At 41.5% G+C, this 23,524-nt stretch overlaps 1 protein-coding gene across 1 annotated transcript in view; it reads left to right on the top strand.

Annotated features, from left to right (window-relative positions):
* The first annotated feature begins 10,561 nt into the window (after positions 1 to 10,561).
* LOC126355504 (dynein axonemal intermediate chain 4) overlaps positions 10,562 to 23,524 on the top strand; it is a 54,117-nt gene continuing 41,154 nt past the window's right edge. The window contains exons 1-2 of the mRNA XM_050005878.1: positions 10,562 to 10,636; positions 10,953 to 11,034. Coding sequence (XP_049861835.1) covers positions 10,562 to 10,636; positions 10,953 to 11,034 — 157 coding nt within the window. The remainder of the gene's footprint in view (positions 10,637 to 10,952; positions 11,035 to 23,524) is intronic.

Here is a 23,524-nt window from a genome sequence, read left to right as displayed (position 1 = left end):
CATTCTTCGTAAAATGTGTTTCCTTGCTGGAGCGAACTTGTGGAAATTCATCCAATTCGATGATGTTTGCAAGTGCGTCTGGCTTTGTGCTATGCTGCATAGGATTCAGGACATCTGCGGTTTTACTTTTATTGCTAAACCACTGGTTGTTGTACAGCGCCTGAAAAGATTCTACTTCATTGCCTATATCCTTCATTATACCAGCAAGTGCCTCTTCCTCATTTATACTGGTCTGTTTTTTCCCAGTCTTCTGTGAGGTTTTCCCAGACTTCTGTGAAGAAAATTTCGGCTCCTTAACTGTTTCCTTGAACATTTGCTCTATTTGCAGGCTGAATTCCTTGTGAGGTTTCCCTGCGTCAGCGTGTTTACTTTCTCTGGACGGAATATCGTGTCTTGAAGGAGTTAGATACATGGGCGGTATTCCTTTCCCAGGCCCATCGCCCCTAGCTGCGAAAATCTTTGGCCAGGTTCTTGACTGTGACGTTTGCACTGACATAATGTGACGTCTGCTCAGAATTAATCTGGCGCCGTAATATATTATTAATTCGTTAGTAAACAATTTTAACAACTCACCAACTACTTTTCACCGCATGTCAATGCGCCCCTAGCTGTTTCACTATAGATGCTTGTACAAAGTCATAACAAAGGTAAAAATGTACACCGTAGTGCAGAAAACGTAGATACATCTGCTTTACGTATCGTTCAGTTCCTAGAACATAGAAACTACTCTGGTTTCCAGAGAATATTTATTCATAATTCAGCGAAGAAGTTATAGATCTGCACCCATGGAGACACAAAAACTTTCATATCTGTACCAGAAAGATATGTAGCTGCTCTGTAAATGTTCAGGTGATGGATTACAAAGCAACTGTATTAACGTGTTCAGACAATAAAGAGACCACAGTCTTTGGACTGTGACGAGACTAAGAGGTGTACTATTTTCTGCTAGCTGTCAAATCTACAATCCATTTTAAATTTATTTTCCTCCTTTGTTTTTGGTGCACATATTGCGTCATTAGCTGCTGTTTTCAGTAAAATAAATCTCTCATTTGAAACTAAAAGTATTCACGTTCGCCTCGTCTGTTTAGAGAATATTTCTGAAAATTTGCGGAAGCGTCTGTGTATTCGGCGACAAATATCCTGTTTTTATCAAGGATGTTACTGATTTTATTGTTGTTTAAATTATTTATGGCTGTCTGCTGCCATACGTACTTTTTAGCCATTACAATTTAAAAGCTTTATCAAAATAGAAAAGTAATATTTGACCATATTCAGACAAACATTTTACGCCGCACGTTTTTAAATTTGGCGTCTTGTTTAAAATATTGTAGAAATACAATTATGCAACTAGACATAAATTGATAGCTAACCACTTGTTTGAATAAAAATATGTAGGTCTGGCCTTTCATTACATTCAACGTCCATCTTTCCCTTCCGATTTTTCTGCTTTCATGTGCTACAAATCTGGCTATAGCGTCATTTACACACCTGTTGGTATTTACGATACAAGTATGGGGATAGCGCAAAGCGTCAGGCAGTGGTTATTTCGTGAGTTCGTTTAAAAATTTGACTAACCATTCTCTAAGGCTTGCGCATAAATTGGAATGTGATTTGTGTCACTAAGTGTTACGTCAGCACATTGACAGTAGGGTGCATCCATTACACCGATTTTAAGCAAGTGACCTTGGAACACCCATGATAGAGACACAGTTATTTTCGTTGTTTTTAGAGACTTTTCAAACAAAGGGTATCTTGATACGAAAGTCTGTAAACTTGAATAGCCCTCATCTCTTGCTTTTTGACTTTAAGTCCATTCTTCCTGCCATTAGAGAATCGTTTGTTTGATTTTCAAGAGGAATTTTGTGTATGGAAGTGTTATGGCCACGTGTCTTCCGCTCCAAACTGCATATTTCTCTAGATGTTCTGCTGCTTGATTTTATTTAATCCGGTATGAGATTTAATCCAAACGATTTCTATAATCTGATCATACTTCTTTGTTTGATGATTGTCCTCTACTGATCTACTAGGTCCAGAAGGTTTTAAATTCTTTTGTTCCAATTTATCTAATTGATTGATTTCAGAACGTTTTGTGAGCCGGTGAATATTACCGCTTTGGAAATTCTGAGGGAAATCCTGTATTTTACTGCCTCTATAAGTGCGAATGTTTCAGCTAGAAATATGGAAGTATAATGGGATAGTTGAAGCTTTTCTGTGTTCCGCTTGTGGACAGAAGGAAGCGCCTCTAGTGTGATTCTCCGTATCCAGTTTTGATCCGTATATATATATCTGAGTTGAACTTGCCCACTTTTCTTTGGGGAACGAAGTAACAGGTTTTTACTCATAGTGGATTAAAGCTGCAGTGAATAACCTTAAATTCGCAACAAGGTAAAACAGTATGCTTGCGTGTGACTTCAGCAACAGAGTCTGACGTGAGGCGTAAGTAGCTATCACTCTAATCACTCGAAAGAAACACCTACTGGCTGAATTATAATTGTTACAGTACTGAGGCAGTGTATTTTGTTATCACTATTTTCTTTCTTCCAGACTGAAACATTTTCTCACTTCGATGAAATGGCGTAGTTATTATTGTGTTACGAATAAGTAGAAAAGCGACCAGAAAACGTAATAACTGTTTAATTATATATCTAGCGATCTGTTTGTCTCAATGAAACCAAACTGCCGACCGAAGGGGTTTTGGACGTAGCATCGTGCGTCACATTTAGCTCAAATTATCTTTTGTTAGAGGGTTCCGAAGGAGTTGCGCTTCGGTGCAGATGAAAATATGAAGTATGGCTCTGAACACTATGGGACTTAACATCTGAGGTCATTAGTCCCCTAGAACTTAGAACTACTTAAACCTAAGTAGCCTCAGGACATCACACACATCCATGCCCGAGGCAGGATTCGAACCTGCGACCGTAGCGGTCTCGCGGTTCCAGACTGAAGCGCCTACAACCGCTCAGCGAAAATATGAAGTATACTTAAGATTTAGTTCGCACAATGTGTCCGCCTAAACGCAAACAAAACAGACTTTCCCACATGTCAAAATTTCAATACTGTCATTAGAAAATGCAGTTTTGTTAACTTTCTGTATGCCGTCTTAAAAGTTTGCTACCGCAAATAAAACTAAAATGTAAATACTGTACAACCCTTCCAGAACACAACGATGCCAGTTCCATCATTGTAAGATTACTCGTGTGTCTTGTGTAGGGCGTGACAACTGATCTCTACCCCTCCATGTGTTCCTGCCGATGTGTTAATTCTGAAGTAATTATGAGCGGACTGCTTTCGCGAGCAGTACGTTCCAATTGCTCTGCATCAGGACGCATAATAGACCGACTAACAGTTTTAGCACGTACACTCCTGGAAATGGAAAAAAGAACACATTGACACCGGTGTGTCAGACCCACCATACTTGCTCCGGACACTGCGAGAGGGCTGTACAAGCAATGATCACACGCACGGCACAGCGGACACACCAGGAACCGCGGTGTTGGCCGTCGAATGGCGCTAGCTGCGCAGCATTTGTGCACCGCCGCCGTCAGTGTCAGCCAGTTTTCCGTGGCATACGGAGTTCCATCGCAGTCTTTAACACTGGTAGCATGCCGCGACAGCGTGGACGTGAACCGTATGTGCAGTTGACGGACTTTGAGCGAGGGCGTATAGTGGGCATGCGGGAGGCCGGGTGGACGTACCGCCGAATTGCTCAACACGTGGGGCGTGAGGTCTCCACAGTACATCGATGTTGTCGCCAGTGGTCGGCGGAAGGTGCACGTGCCCGTCGACCTGGGACCGGACCGCAGCGACGCACGGATGCACGCCAAGACCGTAGGATCCTACGCAGTGCCGTAGGGGACCGCACCGCCACTTCCCAGCAAATTAGGTACACTGTTGCTCCTGGGGTATCGGCGAGGACCATTCGCAACCGTCTCCATGAAGCTGGGCTACGGTCCCGCACACCGTTAGGCCGTCTTCCGCTCACGCCCCAACATCGTGCAGCCCGCCTCCAATGGTGTCGCGACAGGCGTGAATGGAGGGACGAATGGAGACGTGTCGTCTTCAGCGATGAGAGTCGCTTCTGCCTTGGTGCCAATGATGGTAGTATGCGTGTTTGGCGCCGTGCAGGTGAGCGCCACAATCAGGACTGCATACGACCGAGGCACACAGGGCCAACACCCGGCATCATGGTGTGGGGAGCGATCTCCTACACTGGCCGTACACCTCTGGTGATCGTCGAGGGGACACTGAATAGTGCACGGTACATCCAAACCGTCATCGAACCCATCGTTCTACCGTTCCTAGACCGGCAAGGGAACTTGCTGTTCCAACAGGACAATGCACGTCCGCATGTATCCCGTGCCACTCAACGTGCTCTAGAAGGTGTAAGTCAACTACCCTGGCCAGCAAGATCTCCGGATCTGCCCCCCTTTGAGCATGTTTGGGACTGGATGAAGCGTCGTCTCACGCGGTCTGCACGTCCAGCACGAACGCTGGTCCAACTGAGGCGCCAGGTGGAAATGGCATGGCAAGCCGTTCCACAGGACTACATCCGGCATCTCTACGATCGTCTCCATGGGAGAATAGCAGCCTGCATTGCTGCGAAAGGTGGATATACACTGTACTAGTGCCGACATTGTGCATGCTCTGTTGCCTGTGTCTATGTGCCTGTGGTTCTGTCAGTGTGATCATGTGTTGTATCTGACCCCAGGAATGTGTCAATAAAGTTTCCCCTTCCTGGGACAATGAATTCACGGTGTTCTTATTTCAATTTCCAGGAGTGTATCAATCCATGAGGCTGCGCTTGAGCTTTTTCCCCCACTACGAGTTCCTACAATACTTTCTAGATTTCTGTTCACTGAAATCGCAACACCAGGTGGCATAACAAATGATGAAATTTAATTTACTGAGGGTGTACAATATAGTAGGAAGAATAGATTGTCACAGTGGTAGGTGATGCAATACTCAGTGCACAGATGTGTCACTTCTGGCAGCAATGATTCTAACTCAGCTGGACATGGAGTCGAACAGAGCTTAGATGACAAACCAGGTATGATAATCCATGCTGCTTCAGCTGCAAGCCAGAGTTCATCAATCGTAGCGGCTGGAGTGTGGTGGCGGGCAAATCTCTCTGTAATCCATGACCACGTGTTGCCAACGTATGAGAGATATGGTGAATGTGCTGGCCAGGGCAGCAGCCAAACACCCTCTGAATCGAGGTAGGACACAATAGCAAGGGCAAAGTGGGTATTGGGTTCTTGTTGTTGTTGTCTTTCTGAATCTGTTTAGTGTATTCATCTCTTGGTCTCCCTCTTCGATTTTTACCCTCCACGCTGCCCTCCAGTACTAAATTGGTGATCCCTTGATGCCTCAGAACATGTCCTAACAACCAATCCCGTCTTATAGTCAAGTTGTGCCACAAATTTCTCTTCTCCCCAACTCAATTCAATACCTCCTCATTAGTTATGTGATCTACCCATCTAATCTTCAGCATTCTTCTGTAGCACCACATTTCGAAAGATTCAATTCTCTTCTTGTCCAAACTATTTATCGTCCATGTTTCACTTACATACATGGCCACACTCCATACAAATACTTTCAGAAACGACTTCCTGACACTTAAATCAATACTCGATGTTAACAAATTTCTCTTCTTCAGAAATGCTTTCCTTGCCTTTGCCAGTCTACATTTCATATCCACTCTACTTCGACCATCATCAGTTATTTTGCTCCCCAAATAGAAAAACTCCTTTACTACTTTAAGTGTCTCATTTCCTAATCTGATTCCCTCAGAATCACCCGACTTAATTCGACTACATTCCATTATCCTGTTTTTGATTTTGTTGATGTTCATTTTATACCCTCCTTTCAAGACACTGTCCATTCCGTTCAACTGCTCTTCCAAGTTCTTGGCTGTCTCTGACAGAATTACAATGAAAACGGCGAACCTCAAAGTTTTTATTTCTTGTCCATGGATTTTAATACCTACTCCGAACTTTTCTTATGTTTCCTTTACTGCTTGCTCAATATACAGATTGAATAGCATCGGGGAGAGGCTACAACCGTGTCTCACTCCCTTCACAACCTCTGCTTCCCTTTCATGTCCCTCGACTCTTATAACTGCCATCTGGTTTCTGTACAAATTGTAAATGGCCTTTCGCTCCCTGTATTTTACCTCTGCCACCTTCAGAATTTGAAAGAGAGTATTCCAGTCAACATTGTCAAAATCTTTCTCTTAGTCTACAAATACTAGAAACGTAGGTTTGCCTTTCCTTAATCTTTCTTCTAAGATAAGTCGTAGGGTCAGTATTGCCTCACGTGTTCCTACATTTCTACGGAATCCAAAATGATCTTCCCCGAGGTCGGCTTCTACCAGTTTTTCCATTCGTCTGTTAAGAATTCGCGTTAATATTTTGCAGCTGTGACTTATTAAACTGATAGTTCGGTAATTTTCACATCTGTCAACGCCTGCTTTCTTTGGGATTGGAATTATTATATTCTGCTTGAAGTCTGAGGGTATTTCGCCTGTCTCATACATCTTGCTCACCAGGACTGGTCTCCCAAGGCTGTCAGTAGTTCTAATGGACTTAGGTCTTTCAGTGCTCTGTCAACTCTTCACGCAGTATCATATCTCCTATTTTATCTTCATCTACCTCCTCTTCCATTTCCATAATATTGTCCTCGAGAACATCGCCCCTGTATAGACCCTCTATATACTACTTCCACCTTTCTGCTTTCCCTTCTTTGCTGAGAACTGGGTTTCCACCTGAGCTCTTGATATTCATGCAAGTCGTTCTCTTTTCTCCAAAGGTCACTTTAATTTTCCTGTAGGCAGTATTTACCCCTCATGAGATAAGCCTCTACATCCTTACATTTGTCCTCTAGCCATCCCTGCTTAGCCATTTTGCACTTTTCTGTTGATCTCATTTTTGAGAAGTTTGTATTCCATTTTGCGTGCTTCAGTTACTGCATTTTTATATTTTCTCCTTTCATCAATTAAATTCAGTATCTCTTCTGTTACCCAAGGATTTCTACTAGCTCTCGTCTTTTTACCTGCTATTTCATTCCTCAAAGCTACCCATTCTTCTTCTACTGTATTTATTTCCCCCATTCCTGTCAATTGTTCCCTAATGCTCTACCTAAAACTCTGTACAACCTCTGGTTCCTTCAGTTTATCCAGGTCCCATCTCCTTAAATTCCCACCTTTTTGCAGTTTCTTCAGTTTTAGTCCATAGTTCATAACCCATAGATTGTGGTCAGAGTCCACATCTGCCCCTGGAAATATCTTACAATTTAAAATCTGGTTCCTAAATCTCTGTCTTACTATTATATAATCTATCTGAAACCTTTTAGTATCTCCAGGGTTCTTACATGTATACAACTTTTTTTCATGATTCTTGAACCAAGTGTTAGCTATGATTAAGTTATGCTCTGTGCAAAATTCTACCAGGCGGCTTCCTCTTTCATTTCTTAGCACCAATCCATATTCACCTACTATGTTTCATTCTCTACCTTTTCCTTCTGTCGAATTCCAGTCACCCATGACTATTAAATTTTCATCTCCCGTCACTACCTAAATAATTTCTTTTATCTTCATCATCTGCAGAGCTAGTTGGCATATAAACTTGTACTACTGTAGTAGGCGTGGGCTTCGTGTCTATCTTGGCCACAATAATGCGTTCACTATGCTGTTTGTAGTAGCTTACGCGCACTCCTCTTTTTTTATTTATTATTAAACCTACTCCTGCATTACCCCTATTTGATTTTTTTATTTATAACCCTGTATTCACCTGACCAAAAGTCTTGTTCCTCCTGCCACCGAACTTCAATAATTCCCACTATATCTAACTTTAATCTACCCATTTCCCTTTTTAAATTTTCTAACCTACTTGCCTGATTAAGGGATCTGACATTTCACGCTCCGATCCGTAGAACGATGTCCTCTTGAGTAGTCTCCGCCCGGAGATCCGAATGAGGGACTATTTTACCTCGGGAATATTTTAGCCAAGAGGACGCCATCATCATTTAATCATACAGTAAAGCTGCATGCCCTCGGGAAAAATTACGGCTGTAGTTTCCCCTTGCTTCGCAGTACCAGCACAGCAAAAAAAATTTTCATTCAGAGAAGAAAGCTCGTGATTGAAATGTCGCGAAAAGGTCTCGCTGCAACGAAAAACGGCTTGGTGTTAATGATTGCCACCCCATCTGCCTTATTGTATCCATGATACTCTCTCTCCTATTCAGCGATAATACGAAACTTGCTTCCCTTCTTGAACTTTTCCGATATCGTCCGTCAATAGTATCTGGTAAAGATCCCATACTGTGCAGCAATACTCTAGCAGAGGATGAATAAGCTAGCGTACACAGTCTCTTTAGTAGACTTGTTGCATCTTCCAAGTGTTCTGGCAATATAACGCAATCTTTGTTTTGCCTTCCCCGCATCATTATCAACTGAGTCGTTCTTTTATCAGTTTTTCATATTTGTAATTCCTAGGTATTTTGTTCCATTGACAACCATTAGATTTGTATGATTTATCGTGTAACCGCAATTTAGCGTGTTCCTTTTAGTATTGCCACTTATTGTACCATACATGTATCGTGTCTAAGTCATGCTGACCTTCCAATGAGTTTAGCAGAGAGCAAATGACAGCATAATCTGCGAATGATACTTTGCAAATCCGTGTGAATAGAGCATTTTCATCAAGGCAATTCACAACTTCCGAACACAGCATGTGTTCCAAAATTCTACTGCGAATCGACGTTAGCGATATGGGTCTGCAATTCATAGGATTGTTCCTGATTCATTTCTTGGGTATTGGTGTGATCTGTGCAACTTGCCATTCGTTTGGTACGAATGTTTAGTCGAGCGAGCAGCTGTATGTGATTGCTAAGTACGGAGCTATTGTGTCACCGTACTTTGAAAGAGGCCTAATTGGCATACAATCTGGAACGGAAGTCTAGGATTTATTAAGTGATTTAAGCTATTTCGTTACACTGAGGATATCTACTTCTAAGTTACTTATGTTGGCAGCTGTTCCTGAATCGAATTTTAGATTATTTACTTCGTCAAATTTGGTGAAGGTATTCCAGAAAACTGTGTGTAGTAATTCCGCTTTAGTGGCATTTTCGTCGGTGGTATTAGCATTGGTATCGTGCAGTGAAGCTGTAAATTGCGTATACTTTATGTATGACCAGAATCTCTTTGGATTTTCCACCAGAATTTGAGACCGAGTTTTGTTGTGAAAACAGTTAAAAGTATCTAAATTTCGAGCTTAACCGTTGCTAGTCTTGCAGATTTTGCGTTCTTTTAAATTTGGCATGTTTTTTTCGTTGCATCTGCAACTGTGGTCTGGTCTGTTTTGTGTACCCTGGGGATCAGTGCGATCTTTAATATATTGGATATAAATATATCAATCGCCGCAGACACTATCTATTTGAATTTTAACCACATCTAGTCTACGCTTACTTGGTTTGGAAGGAATGGAGATCATCTCGTAGGAATGCGTTGCGAATTTTTATTAGTCTTTTTTGAATAGATATATTACGCGTTTATTTTTTGAGGATTTGGATGATACAGACTCGCTACAACGACCGTGTGGTCACTAACCCCTCTATCCGTCACGATGCTGTCTATTCGCTCAGGATTATTTGTTGCTGACATATAAAATACGTTTTCGCTCCTGAATTAACTGTTCAAAATAATTTTCAGAGAAAGCATTTAATTCCACTTCGGACGATGTTTTACGCTCACCATCGACTTTCGTCACGTATTTCTGTCAGATTCATTGAAACTTTTCAGTCACTACACAGCTCCTTCAATAAATTCATAACTCCTTTGACAAACGTCCCCTTTTTTCTTCGAAAACGTGTGATATTGTTGAGAAGCAATCAGACTGGAGGTCATGAAAATTGCCCAAATCTCTGTCTTTCCCTTGAAACCAAGATTGTTTTCAAAAGCTGTAAAATGATTTACTTGCTTCCCTTGAAGGGGAAAATAAAGTACCTTGACCTTCCTAAAAACTTCGTTTGGATACGCAATTCAGAGCAGCTAATTTCTGTCAAATTAAACAGCTTTTATTTCGAAATTCTGTTCTAAGAAGAAAATGCACAGGTCATTCCTTAGCTCAAAACCTGGTTCAGTATCTTTCCTTCGTGATAATCATCAGACAACAGCAAGCAAAACAAGAGGTGTACGCACACTTCCCACGAACTCACACAGTGTTTTCAAGAAACAATTGTTTAATGGGCATCATTTTCTGACAATGAATTTGGTCACCGTTTTGGTTATTGTTACAGGGTCAGATCAGTCAATCATCCAGACTGTTGCCCCTGCAACTACTGAAAAAGCTGCTGCGCCTCTTCAGTTACGTTCTTGGAATATAGTGTGGCATCTGCTTCCCAGGTAACCTCTTATATGAGCCAAAGAGATCGTGTTGTGTACCCAGCAGCACCTCAAACTATCACTACTATAACAACAGGTGCTGGTGCCATACGAAGATGACCAATACAAACTGGCAACATTCTTATTCCTCGGACTCTCCACATACCAATGGACACGTCCACCATGATCCCGTTCGTAGAACCGGGGCTCACAGACATGCAGACAGTCTATGCAGAAGTAGACGTTGTTGCACTCAAGGTATTTAGAGAAAGGAGCCAAAAAACTCCCTTGTGCACTTTAACGTTAATTTGAGGACTGTCGTGGCTGTGCGTTCAGCATTACACGGAAATCATTGTGTACATCCAAAGATAACAACTCGTCTTGTGTCAATCATGAGCAAGGGTCTTTGTAATTGCACCTTGGCACAATTCACTAATACTGCTTGACAGATGGCAAATATCATTTATAATAGTTTTCCCGAAAGTGATCACCGCAGCGTGAATGGATGGTTCGATGCAAATGCGCTAGCGAAGCAAATGTGAAAACTGCACGTATGTGTTCAGTTCATTTCTAGGCTGAAGATTATGAAGAAGATTTGAAAAATGAACTTATAGGATTACCTTCGAGAAAGAAGCTACTGCGCACAACAGTGTCCAGTGCAAACATTACAAACTGGCTTGGGGAATACATTACAGAAAGCAGGGATGTAAGCAAAAAGGCGTGAAATCAAAATAATTATAACTAAAAAATTACCATAAAATAAATTCATTCGTGAAAATGTAATGCTTTCTTCGCGCGGTAGTGGATTACTCTGCCGGCCGGAGTGGCCGAGCGGTTCTAGGCGCTACAGTCTGGAACTGTGCGACCGCTAGGATCGCAGGTTCGAATCCTGCCTCAGGCATGGATGTGTGTGATATCCTTAGGGTTAGTTAGGTTTAAGTAGTTTTAAGTTCTAGGGGACTGAAGACCTCTGAAGTTAAGTCCCACAGTGCTCAGAGCCATTTGATTACACTACCGCAGTGAACGATTCACTACGTTGTACAGGAAAGTAATAAATTATGTTGCTCAGGTTTATTAGCTTTTACTCCTGGATATTACAGCTTCATTTCTCGTGAAAATAGCTCTTATTTTTTCGTATTCTTGAGATGTAGCTATTAGCTATTTCAATGTAAGAATACAGTACGTCTTCCGACTGAGCTCTTACATCTACACGTTTTGTATGGCGCTCTGTGGTTTTAATAATAATAGTGTTATAGCTCGCGTCATGTAGTAAGGCCGCCCTACTTTCAGCCGTTCTGCGCATCCCCCACCATTAACTGCTAGCAGCCAATAAGATTGTCTCTCTCGCAGCGGCTAGCCGCGAGTTACGAAATGGACTGCGAGAATCTCTCTCCCGCGTGTTATGCTGTTGCCGTATTTCGCGACAAAGCAGTTTCTTTCACAGAGCGACCGAACTATTCATACAGATGTCGATGCTGCTTTTCTGTATCAGTATAGCTGTGAATGTCTATGTGTAAACGTCTTAGTGTGATTTCCAAATGAATATGTCAGTTGACGGCAATAAACGCAAAGTTCCTCACAAGCAACCGTAATTAAATTGCGTGCCTATGGAGTATCGTCTTAGTTGTGCGACTGGATTCGTGATTTCCTGTCGGAAAGGCCACACTATGTAGTAATCCACGGAAAAACATCGAGTAAAACAGAAGTGCTATTTGGCATTTGCAAAGAAGTGTTGTAGGTCTTCTGCTATTACTGATTTACTAAATGATTTAGGAGGCAATCTCAGCAGCCCTCTTAGACTGTTTGCAGATGATGCTGTGGTTTACCGCCTTATAACGTCATCAGATGATTAAAACAAATTACAAAACTGTTTATATAAGAGACGTCTGTATGATCAGAGAGGTGGCAACTGACACTAATTAATGAAAAATCTGAAGTCATCCACATGAGTACTAAAAGGAATCCACTAGATTTCTGTTTACAGTATAAAACGCACATATCTAAAGGCTGTAAATTCAACTATATACAGGATGTTCCAGGCTGTTACAAAAAGGTACGGCCAAACTTTCAGTAAACATTCCTCACACACAAAGAAATAAAATATGTTATGTGGACATTTGTCCGGAAAGGCTTACTTTCCATGTTAGAGTTCATTTTATTACTTCTCTTCAAATCACATTAATTATGGAATGGAAACACGCAGCAACAGAACGTACCAGCGTGACTTCAAACACTTTGTTACAGGAAATGTTCAAAATGTCCTCCGTTAGCGAGGATACATGCATCCACCCTCCGTCACATGGAATCCCTGATGCGCTGATGCAGCCCTGGAGAACGGCGTATCGTATCACAGCCGTCCACGATAAGAGCACGAAGAGTCTCTACATTTGGTACAGGGGTTGCGTAGACAAGAGCTTTCAGATACCCCCATAAATGAAAGTCAAGAGGGTTGAGGTCAGGAGAGCGTGGAGGCCATGGAATTGGTCCGCCTCTACCAATCCATCGGTCACCGAATCTGTTGTTGAGAAGCGTACGAACACTTTGACTGAAATGTGCAGGAGCTCCATGGTGCATGAACCACATGTTGTGTCGTATTTGTAAAGGCACATGTTCTAGCAGCACAGGTAGAGTATCCCGTATGAAATCATGGCAGTGAATCGAGGAAGTACAGTACATACTGACTAAACTAAAATGAACTCTAACATGGAAATTAAGCGATTCCGGACACATGTCCACATAACATCTTTTCTTTATTTGTTTGCGAGGCATGTTTCCTGAAAGTCTGGCCGTACCTTTTTGTAACACCCTGTACTTAGGTATTGCAATTACGAATAAGCTAAGTTGCAACGATCACATGAATAATGTTGTATGGGGAGCAAACCAACGACTGTGATTTCCTGGTAGGGCACTTAGAAAATGCAACAGATCTAACAAAGAGACAATTTACACCATGCTTTTCCACCCTCTCCTGGAATACTGCTGTCCAGTCTAGGATCCACAGCAGACAGGATTGATCGAAGAAGTTCAAAGATAGGCAGCTCGTTTTATGTTATGGCGAAATAGGCTAGAGGCTGCCACAGATATGATACGCGAATTGTGGTGGCAGTCATCAAAACAAAGACTTTTTTGTTGTTGCAAGATCTTCTCATGAAATATTAGTCGCCAGCTTTCTCCTCAGAGTATGAAAATACTTTGTTGGCGCCCACCTACATATCGAGGAATGATCATCACAATAAAATAAGAGAAATTAGAGCTCTCACAGAAAGATTAAAGTATTCGTGTTTCCCGCGCACTGTTTGAGAGTGGATCCGTAGAGAAATAGCGTGAAGGTGGTTCGATGAACCGTCTGCCAGGCGCTTAACTGTGAACTGCAGAGTGATCTTGTAGGTGCAGATGTAGATTACTCCAGACGCAGTCGAGGAGGTTTATGCCCCGCATTTATAACTTATTCAAATATGAACTTGAAAGCGAGACTTCTGTTTTTTGACATTTTGAAGACTCAAGAACGAGATGCAGAAGCACGTTTCCGCAAGAGAATTGAACAGAAATAGTAAACAAAGTGTTGGAGCTGTCGATACCTCAGGAAAACGTGTTTTCGAATCGCTGGGAAAGCATCGAAATCGCAAGAAATCTGTAAAACAAGTACGTGATTTTGACAACGATATTTTAAAGCGCGCCATGTTTGAAATGTATATAAGAAGGGAATCCCCGAGATCACAAAAACTTGTTACAATTATGTCTGAGCAAATTGGCTTCAAAGGTAGTGCTTCGTCAGTGCAAAGAATTTTAAAAGACATTGTGTTCAGAACCGGTAAGAAGAGAGTTTTTAAATGAAAGAAGTGACATGGAAGCAGCACGCACTACGTACCTTATAAAGAAGCACGATACAAGGGGAAAGGTAGTTCTACAGTGTATTACCTTGATGAAACATTTGTGAATCAGAATCATTCCTTGAATACCTGCTGGGAAAATGAGTGATGGTACTGACGGTTTTATAGTTCCCATAGGGAAAGGTTCTCAGATGCTTATTCTGCATGCTGACTCTTCTTCTGGTTTGTTTCCTGAGAGTAAACATGTATTTATCTGTATGAAAGAAAATAGTGACTACCTTTCAAGAAGTGGTTCACTGCACAAATTTTGCCATACCTTGCTTCGAAGTCAGTCACCGTAATTGGGTTGGGTTGTTTGGGGGAGGAGACCAGACAGCGAGGTCATCGGTCTCATCGGATTAGGGAAGGACGAGGAAGGAAGTCGGCCGTGCCCTTTCAAAGGAACCATCCCGCCATTTGCCTGGGGCGATTTAGGGAAATCACGGAGGCGGGATTGAACCGTCGTGCTCCCGAGTGCGAGTCCAGTGTGCTAACCACTGCGCCACCTCGCTCGGTAGTCATCGTAATTACCATGCTAGTTATCATTCAGCTGTTGTAGAGAAAAGACCAACTACGAGCGCCAGGAAAGGGGATATTGCGTCCTGGCTGAAAAACAAAAATATTCCGGACAATATAAGCCACACTCGTGCTGGAATCATGCAGCTCCTTAATTTATAAAAGTCACGCGACAGAATATACAAATTTGTCTTTCTTGCATGCGAATGGCATCACGGTGTTTTCGTTGTACCCACATATCGGTGGCAGTATAACCCGACAGAATTAATTTGCGCACAGGTTACAAGCTATGTGAAGAAAAAAAAAAAAAAAAAAAACATTCAAGATAATAGACACTGAAACGCTTGTGCATAAAGCAACAGACTGCATCACCGTTCAGCGAGGGCACAAGACTGACAGGGAGGTGAAGACGAATAAAAGCCTAGAAGCCATCATCCTAAATTTACAGTCACATGGTTCGGACATGGACTCGGATAGCAGATGGCATTACGACGTAGACTTTGAAACAAAATAAAGTTATAATCTTTCTTGGTTTTAAAGGCTCATGGTTTAAAAATGTTTTTGTCAACGTATCAGTTGTGTACATAGTGCATGAGAACTTCCTAGCTTTTACTGATAGCGAATATCTCGCCTATGAAGTATCAACACATTGCCCAAAGAGAAATTAGGCTTCTCCCACCGTGTTGTATGCTCTAATTACTCGTGAGAATGCTGCCGGATAAATTCACCAAAACTCCAATATTTCGACAAAGTAAACCCCTGTCATGATCAAGGCAGGAACTGGAAAATGCATTAAAATAAAAGGGAGGGTTACTTGTCTAGATATTGGTGGTCTTCGAGGTTGTCAGTCAGCATTCCGTCGGGTTCTTCACAGAAAATGGTTAATTGTTTCCTTGTTCAGTGGATCATAAATCCATTCTCCCACTGTAATGTCGAAGGAAGTAGCTTAAACTTATAATTTCTGTTGACACTGAAAAATATGATAACTTTCTGACAGTTTTTACGATAGTCTTTTGCACTAGTCTTTGCTGCCAGTAATTCTTTTTTACACTGAACTGCAGTGAAAGACGCCCACATAAGCGCAATACGCATATTAAAAAGAAGTTATATCGAGTAGAAGCAGTTACCAAACAAATACAGGGTGTACATAAAGTCCAGGAACACTTTCAATTATTTATTGCACAAGAAATAAACATTGTACAGATGTCACACATATTGCATTTTGAAGAGAAACTCCGAAAGTTCTTTATACAAATATTCGATATGCGAACCATGAGTGACCCGACAGACGTCAGTACTGTCATTGAATTCTTGCCATACCCGTCCCATCATGGCATCGTTGACTGTGACTGTCGCTTCCCGTATTCTCTCCCGGAGTTCCGCTACATCACGTGGTAGGGGCAGCAAATACACCAGATCTTTAATGTGTCGCCACAGAGAAAAGTCATACGGTGTGAGATCTGGTGATCGGGGGGGGGGGGGGGGGGGGGGTCATTTCATGAACTCTTAAAACGCAGGAAGCACGCTCCGTTACCTGAACTCGCCATGTTTGCGGCTAGCGCTGACTATTGGCAAATTACCGAACTACACTGCGGCGCTATACACAAAAAAAAAGACCAGGGTTTCTCTTCAAAATGACACATGTGTGACATCTGTACAATGTTTGAATCTTGTGCAATGAGTAATTGAAAGTGTTCCCGTACTTTATGTTGTTGTTGTTGTGGTCTTCAGTCCTGAGACTGGTTTGATGCAGCTCTCCATGCCACTCTATCCTGTGCAAGCCTCTTCATCTCCCAGTACCTACTGCAACCTACATCCTTCTGAATCTGCTTAGTGTATTCATCTCTTGGTCTCCCTCTACGATTTTTACCCTCCATGCTGCCCTCCAATACTAAACTGGTGATCCATTGCTGCCTCAGAACATGTCCTACCAACCGATCCCTTCTTCTCGTCAAAGTGTGCCACAAACTTCTCTTCTCTCCAATCCTATTCAATACCTCCTCGTTAGTTATGTGATCTACCCATCTAATCTTCAGCATTCTTCTGTAGCACCACATTTCGAAAGCTTCTATTCTCTTCTTGTCCAAACTATTTATTGTCCATGTTTCACTTCCATACATGGCTACACTCCATACAAATACTTTCACGAATGACTTCCTGACACTTAAATCTATACTCGATGTTAACAAATTTCTCTTCTTCAGAAACGCTTTCCTTGCCATTGCCAGTCTACATTTTATATCCTCTCTACTTCGACCATCATCAGTTATTTTGCTCCCCAAATAGCAAAACTCCTTTACTACTTTAAGTGCCTCATTTTCTAATTTAATTCCCTCAGCATCACCCGACTTAATTCGACTACATTCTATTATCCTCGTTTTGATTTTGTTTATGTTCGTCTTATACCCTCCTTTCAAGACACTGTCCATTCCGTTCAACTGCTCTTCCAAGTCCTTTGCTGTCTCTGACAGAATTACAATGAAAATGGCGAACCTCAAAGTTTTTCTTTCTTCTCCATGGATTTTAATATCTACTCCAAATTTTTCTTTTGTTTCCTTTACTGCTTGCTCAATATACAGAATGAATAACATCGGGGAGAGGCTACAACCCTGTCTTACTCCCTTCCCAACAACTGCTTCCCTTTCATGTCCCTCGACTCTTATAACTGCCATCTGGTTTCTGTACAAATTGTAAATGGCCTTTCGCTCCCTGTATTTTACCCCTGCCACCTTTAGAATTTGAAAGAGAGTATTCCAGTCAACATTGTCAAAAGCTTTCTCTAAGTCTACAAATGCTAGAAACGTAGGTTTGCCTTTCCTTAATCTTTCTTCTAAGATAAGTCGTAACGTCAGTATTGACTCACGTGTTCCAGTATTTCTACGGAATCCAAACTGATCTTCCCCGAGGTCGGCTTCTACTAGTTTTTCCATTCGTCTGTAAAGAATTCGTGTTTTGCAGCTGTGGCTTATTAGACTGATTGTTCGGTAATTTTCACTTCTGTCAACACCTGCTTTCTTTGGGATTGGAATTATTATATTCTTCTTGAAGTCTGAGGGTATTTCGCCTGTTTCATACACCTTGCTCACCAGAAGGTAGAGTTTTGTCAGGACTGGCTCTCCCAAGGCCGTCAGTAGTTCTAATGGAATGTTGTCTACTCCGGGCGCCTTGTTTCGACTCAGGTCTTTCAGTGCTCTGTCAAACTATTCCCGCAGTATTGTATCTCCCATTTCATCTTCATCTACTTCCCCTTCCATTTCCATAATATTGTCCTCAGGTACATCACCCTTGTATAGACCCTCTATATACTCCTTCCAACTTTCTGCTTTCCCTTCTTTGCTTAGAACTGGGTTTCCATCTGAGCTCTTGATGTTCATACAAGTGGGTCTCTTATCTCCAAAGATATTTTTAATTTTCCTGTAGGCAGTATCTATCTTACCCCTAGTGAGATAATCCTCAACATCCTTACATTTGTCCTCTAGCCATTCCTGCTTTATGTACACACTGTATAATGATTTCTGTTTGAATTTGCAGTTTATTTTGTTGTGTATTACATTTTTCTTATAATATAGTCCAAATCGCAATAAATGGCAATTATTCCAACCATTTTTGATGATCTTGTCGTTAGACAACCGTCGTTTTGAGAAAAATTGTACTTGACGTCTTCACAAAGCTGCATTAGATGTTCTCATCACACAGACAATTGCTGTGCATCTGTGGACACAACCACAAGACGTGAAGTAAGGTTTCTCTTGTGTAGACAAGTAATCTAAATCGGTTTTAAAATGTATTATTCCCTCATAGATTGGAGAGGATAATACGATGTGCCGAAGGCAAAAGATCCTGATTGTTGTCCGCAGTAACACAGTTCGGCAACGCGGAGTTTGTTTATATATATCACCAAGTGGCTGTATAGCCTAGGCCGCAGTGGATACAATCCCTGCCTGACATGCCGAAGGTTATGAGATCGTATCCCGTTAACGGTATGAGCATTTAAAATAATTCTGTCGAAATAAGGTATTGTAACGACTCATGTGACCATTATTTTATCGCTTTTGCCTATTATTTATCTCATTAATAATGAGAAATTAAAGTGTTTGTATAGTGATCGGTAAATAATTCCAAGAACAATAAAAGCAGATTCATTCTTTAGAGATCTTGAGGTCGTGCACAACGCTGCGAAGCAATAAGTATGCAATAACGAGCTTTGACGACTTTAGAACCTGTGAAAAAAAAAAAAAATGTGGCCCAAACGGAAGCTACAGATCCTGTTCATGGGCTCGGTGAAACAGTGAATAAGCATGTAGGAATTAAGGAACTAAGGGCTGAGATTGAAAAAAAAAAAAAAAAAACTTTGTGCAGAGGAAGAAGCAGCAGTAAAAATGTGATGTAGCGTTACGAAGTAAAACAAATGATTTTCGCTACGTTCTTTAGTTAAGGCGGGCATGAAGGTCATCTGACATGGAAGAAAAGAAATATTACACAAAAGTGAATGCAATGCGTGTTTTAAACCGGCGCAAATGCGATGTCTGTTGATTGAAAGGTAAAGTGGGACTCGGAGTACGTTGCCCGTGCTCTGACTTAAAGAGCCCTGTGGCAAAATGCACATGCTTATTTGCGAAAGCAAAAAATACCTTTGGTGTGCAGGGCAACACTTCAGAAACGAAGGAAGGAATTTAAATGGAGACCGGGTATTCTCGAAGATATCCTGTGTTTAGCGAAAGCTAAGTCAAACATTTTACTACCCAAGAGAGATCCGCAGTTTTGATATTTGACGCAATGAATATTAATGGTCGCGCATGTTACGACTCGTCGGAGGATATAGTAGTCGATTCACATTCCAATGTTCAAGTCTGCATGATCCGTGGGTTGTGTAGACAGTGGAGGCAACCCGTTTAATTATGATTTCGACACAGTTATGACTAATAGTTTGCTTCAGAGTATCATTACGGCAGTTGAGGGATGATTATACGTTTGTTGTAGCTGTGACGTGTGATATGGATGGGAAAAAATATGAAAGTTTGGAAGGAATTCTGTCTTGATAGAGATAAAACATGTTTTGTAAATATATAACGCAGAACAACTTCTGAGTGAACTGTTCTACGTCCCTGTATTTCACTACCAGTGAGCTCTGTCTAATGTTGTTTATGCATCGCCAGTACGAGAACTCCCAGAAGCTGTGAACGTCTAAGAAAATTTATTACCAGATTTGCAGATTAACAGATTTTGCGATGACTGTGTGTTCTCGGACGTTCTTCTAGATGGGGTGAAATACATTCCAGGCTATATTGCATGCAAGTTCCAAAACCTTGATAAAACATTAGGTTTCCAGGAACAAATAGTGAAGACGAGAGTCTGACGTGGACGGGATATCAGTATATCTCGTGGTGATCTTTACTCCCCAATGCCAGCAAGGACAAACAAAGTGTTACAGTGTAAGAATAATGTGTTGCTTTTCACCGATACAGTGTGCAAACAAAAAAGTCTCATAATATCGCTGTGCTATTTTTCGAAACAAAATTTTGTTCTTACGTAAGGCCGGTATTACACTATCAAATTTCTTTGTCAAAGATTTGGTCAAAGATGTGATCCAATATTCCGTCCAATATATTTGACAAAGATCTTTGACGTAGCGCTAGACGGGGTATTACACTGTCATCAAAGTTTTCGTCAAAGTTCAAGATGGCTGACAAAAACAAATTGTTATTTTTAACCGCAGTAGCGGCTGCTTGTGCCACAAATACTGTGTGTGCACAAGTGATACAGAAGCGGGGGAAAAAAAGGAAACGTACCTGGGTGAAGCCGTGGGTTTCACGACGAGACGAAAAAAGCATTCAGCAAAACTTGTTACGTGAGCTAATAGTGGAAGACGTCAAATCATACATCAATTTCTTGCGAATGGATGAGCATACTTTTCAGTATGTTCTCAGTGAAGAGATTCCTCATATCTCAAAACACAATACTCACCTAAGAACTGCTATATTTGCAGAAGACAGGCTCACTGTAACACTTCGATTCCTTGCTACAGGAGAAAGTTACTCTAGCTTACAGTACAGCACTCGAATTCCACAATGCACATTAAGTAAAATAATACCTGAAACGTGTGAAGCAATTTACAAAGCACTAAAGGAGCATTGTCTGAAGGTAAATAAATGTTCGATACACTTTATGTCCATGAAGATAAATTGTTATTTTTTATTTATTTTATTTTAGTTACATATCAAATTACAATTGATGTGTGATACCACAAAATTAAGAGAGATGTATGAAGCGGATGAAATGCTTTACAATGTGAGGCACCCTGATTATAAAAACAGATTACGAAGATTGAAGAGATACAAAAATTATATGCATACATATTTAAAGAATAGAATCCTCTTCCCCTCTTCCAGTCTGTTGCAAGGCAGCCTGGATATATCCAGAGGTGGACGGTTGTGCACGGGCTGTCGCATGCAGAAAATCCCACCTGTCCATTAATGTCCGCTCCAGACCGTGCATAGTGGCAGTGGTGTATTCCCCGCAGCCCACTTTCTCCATTTCACGCATTTCTGCTCCGATGTGGGCGCCAAGAGTGCTGTAGCGGTCTTCATGGACAGGCATGGTTCTGGCAGCATCAGCCATAGCCTTAAGTGTTCTGCTGGCCTCCTCCATGACGTTTGTTGCCACGTCTGGTGTGACTTTCCTCCTTTTAGTGGGAGGCCGCTCTTCACGCAGGGGCTGTGGCTGTGGCTGTGCCTCGCTATATGCGACAGGCTCTTGCATCTCATGCTATAAATAAAAGATAAAAGCCATTAGTTACGTACTTCCTTGCACATACATAAATCTTATTTATTTACAGGTACCCACAAGCAGAGGGGAGTGGGAGCAAATTGCAGAGGATTTCGAGAAGAAGTGGAACTGTTATAACACTATAGGAACAATGGACGGAAAGCACATAAGTATCAAATGTCCACAAGCTAGTGGATCTCACTTTTTCAATTATAAATCCTTCAACAGTATCATTTTATTTGCCATGGTAGATGCTTCCCACAAATTTTTGTATGTAGATGTAGGAACTAATGGGCGTGTTGGTGATGCTGGAGTGTTTTCAAAAAGCAAGCTACGTGAGTGTCTCATTGACCGATCTATGCTCAACATTCCTGAAGGCAGGAAGCTTGGGAACACAAACATTACAACTCCAATGGTAGTACTGGCAGATGACGCTTTTCCTCTCAGTTATAACATTCTGGGAGATGAAGAAGCTTGCGCAGGATAGAGTAGCATGGAGAGCTGCATCAAACCAGTCTCAGGACTGAAGACCACCACACACACACACACACACACACACACACACACACACACACACACACACACACACACACACCTTAAAAGGGATCACAAAAGAAGAAAAGGTTTTCAATTAGTGACTGTCACGAGGGAGAAGATTAGAGGAGAGCAGCTTTGGTATTCTTGCAAAGTCGTTTCAGGATTTTTCTTACTACCATTAATCTGCCTCCTCAAAAAGTTACCACTATAACACTGGCTGCCTGCACATTGCACAACTTGTTAACTGAGAGAAGAAAACACTTGTACACTCGTCGGGAAATAGTGTCTGCCACAGTAGGAGACTGCACTTATCTTGAGACACAAAGCACTGAGGACCTACAGCGAATGGAACCAATAGCTTGCCAAGCTGCTTCTGCACGTTCAGTACACGGGAGAGCATTTAGGGAATACTTTAAGACATTTTATAATGGCGCTGGGAAAGAGCCCTGGCAAGACAATCACATTTAGTAACGTAAAATGTAAACAAATGTATATACCTCAAACATTTCCTCAAACGTCGGTGTGGCACGTTCACTCTCACTTTTCGTGCTCTCTGTATTACACACACTCTCGTCTGCCTCTGTTGCTTGGTCGAGAAATTTGAGCATTTGAAACCAGTACACTTGTGGTGTGTACGCCGCCTGCGCACTGGCTCCACTTTTGCTTTTATGCATCTGCAATATTAGTAATGAAAATAATTTAAACTACTTGTAGGTTACGTAAACATTATTGTATGCTTCAAGTCGCTGCAGTGAACAAATTAATGCTAATCATTTGTATGACATGTAAACTTTACTTGCATAAATAAATATAAATGAATATGTCAATACGTACTTTCGCTTTCTCGTACGAGTAGCTAGTGCGGAGGCTATATCTTCCTCTGTATGTCCTCGGCCGTACATCCACGCCGTATGTCACGGCTAATGATCTCTGCTATATTTTTATAACTCGCCAATATTCTTAATCTGTTTTTGTAATCAGGGTGCCTCACATTGCAAAGCGCCTCATACATTTCCATTAATTTTGTTGTAGACGCCACACACCAACTGTATTTAGCAGCCATGTTTACAAACACAAAAGATGACAGAACGCTCCAGCGATGCTGGCGCTCCGCGTGGTAACATATCGCATTGCAGTGAACAGAAGACAGGCGATGTCTTTGATCAAATATACGGCCTCGCCCTAGATTTGATCAAATATTGGACGACATTTGTCAAAGTTCCCTATTACACTATCAAATATCTTTGACAAAGATATTGGACAAAGAAATTTGATAGTGTAATACCGGCCTAAGAAACTGAAATTTATAAGGATAAAATATCCGAATCAGTAAGCAAAGCTGCAAACCATAAAGATATGTGATACAGGGAGGAAGTAGTTATGGATTCCGTCTTCACCTGGTAAATGGCAATAGAAATCTGGAACAGGGTGTGTTAGCATCTGTTTCTTCATCAAATGA

Source organism: Schistocerca gregaria, chromosome 1 (genome assembly GCF_023897955.1).
Source record: "Schistocerca gregaria isolate iqSchGreg1 chromosome 1, iqSchGreg1.2, whole genome shotgun sequence".
Taxonomy (NCBI): domain Eukaryota; kingdom Metazoa; phylum Arthropoda; class Insecta; order Orthoptera; family Acrididae; genus Schistocerca; species Schistocerca gregaria.
Note: the sequence above shows the minus strand (reverse complement) of the source record. Positions and strands in the feature narration are given on the sequence as shown.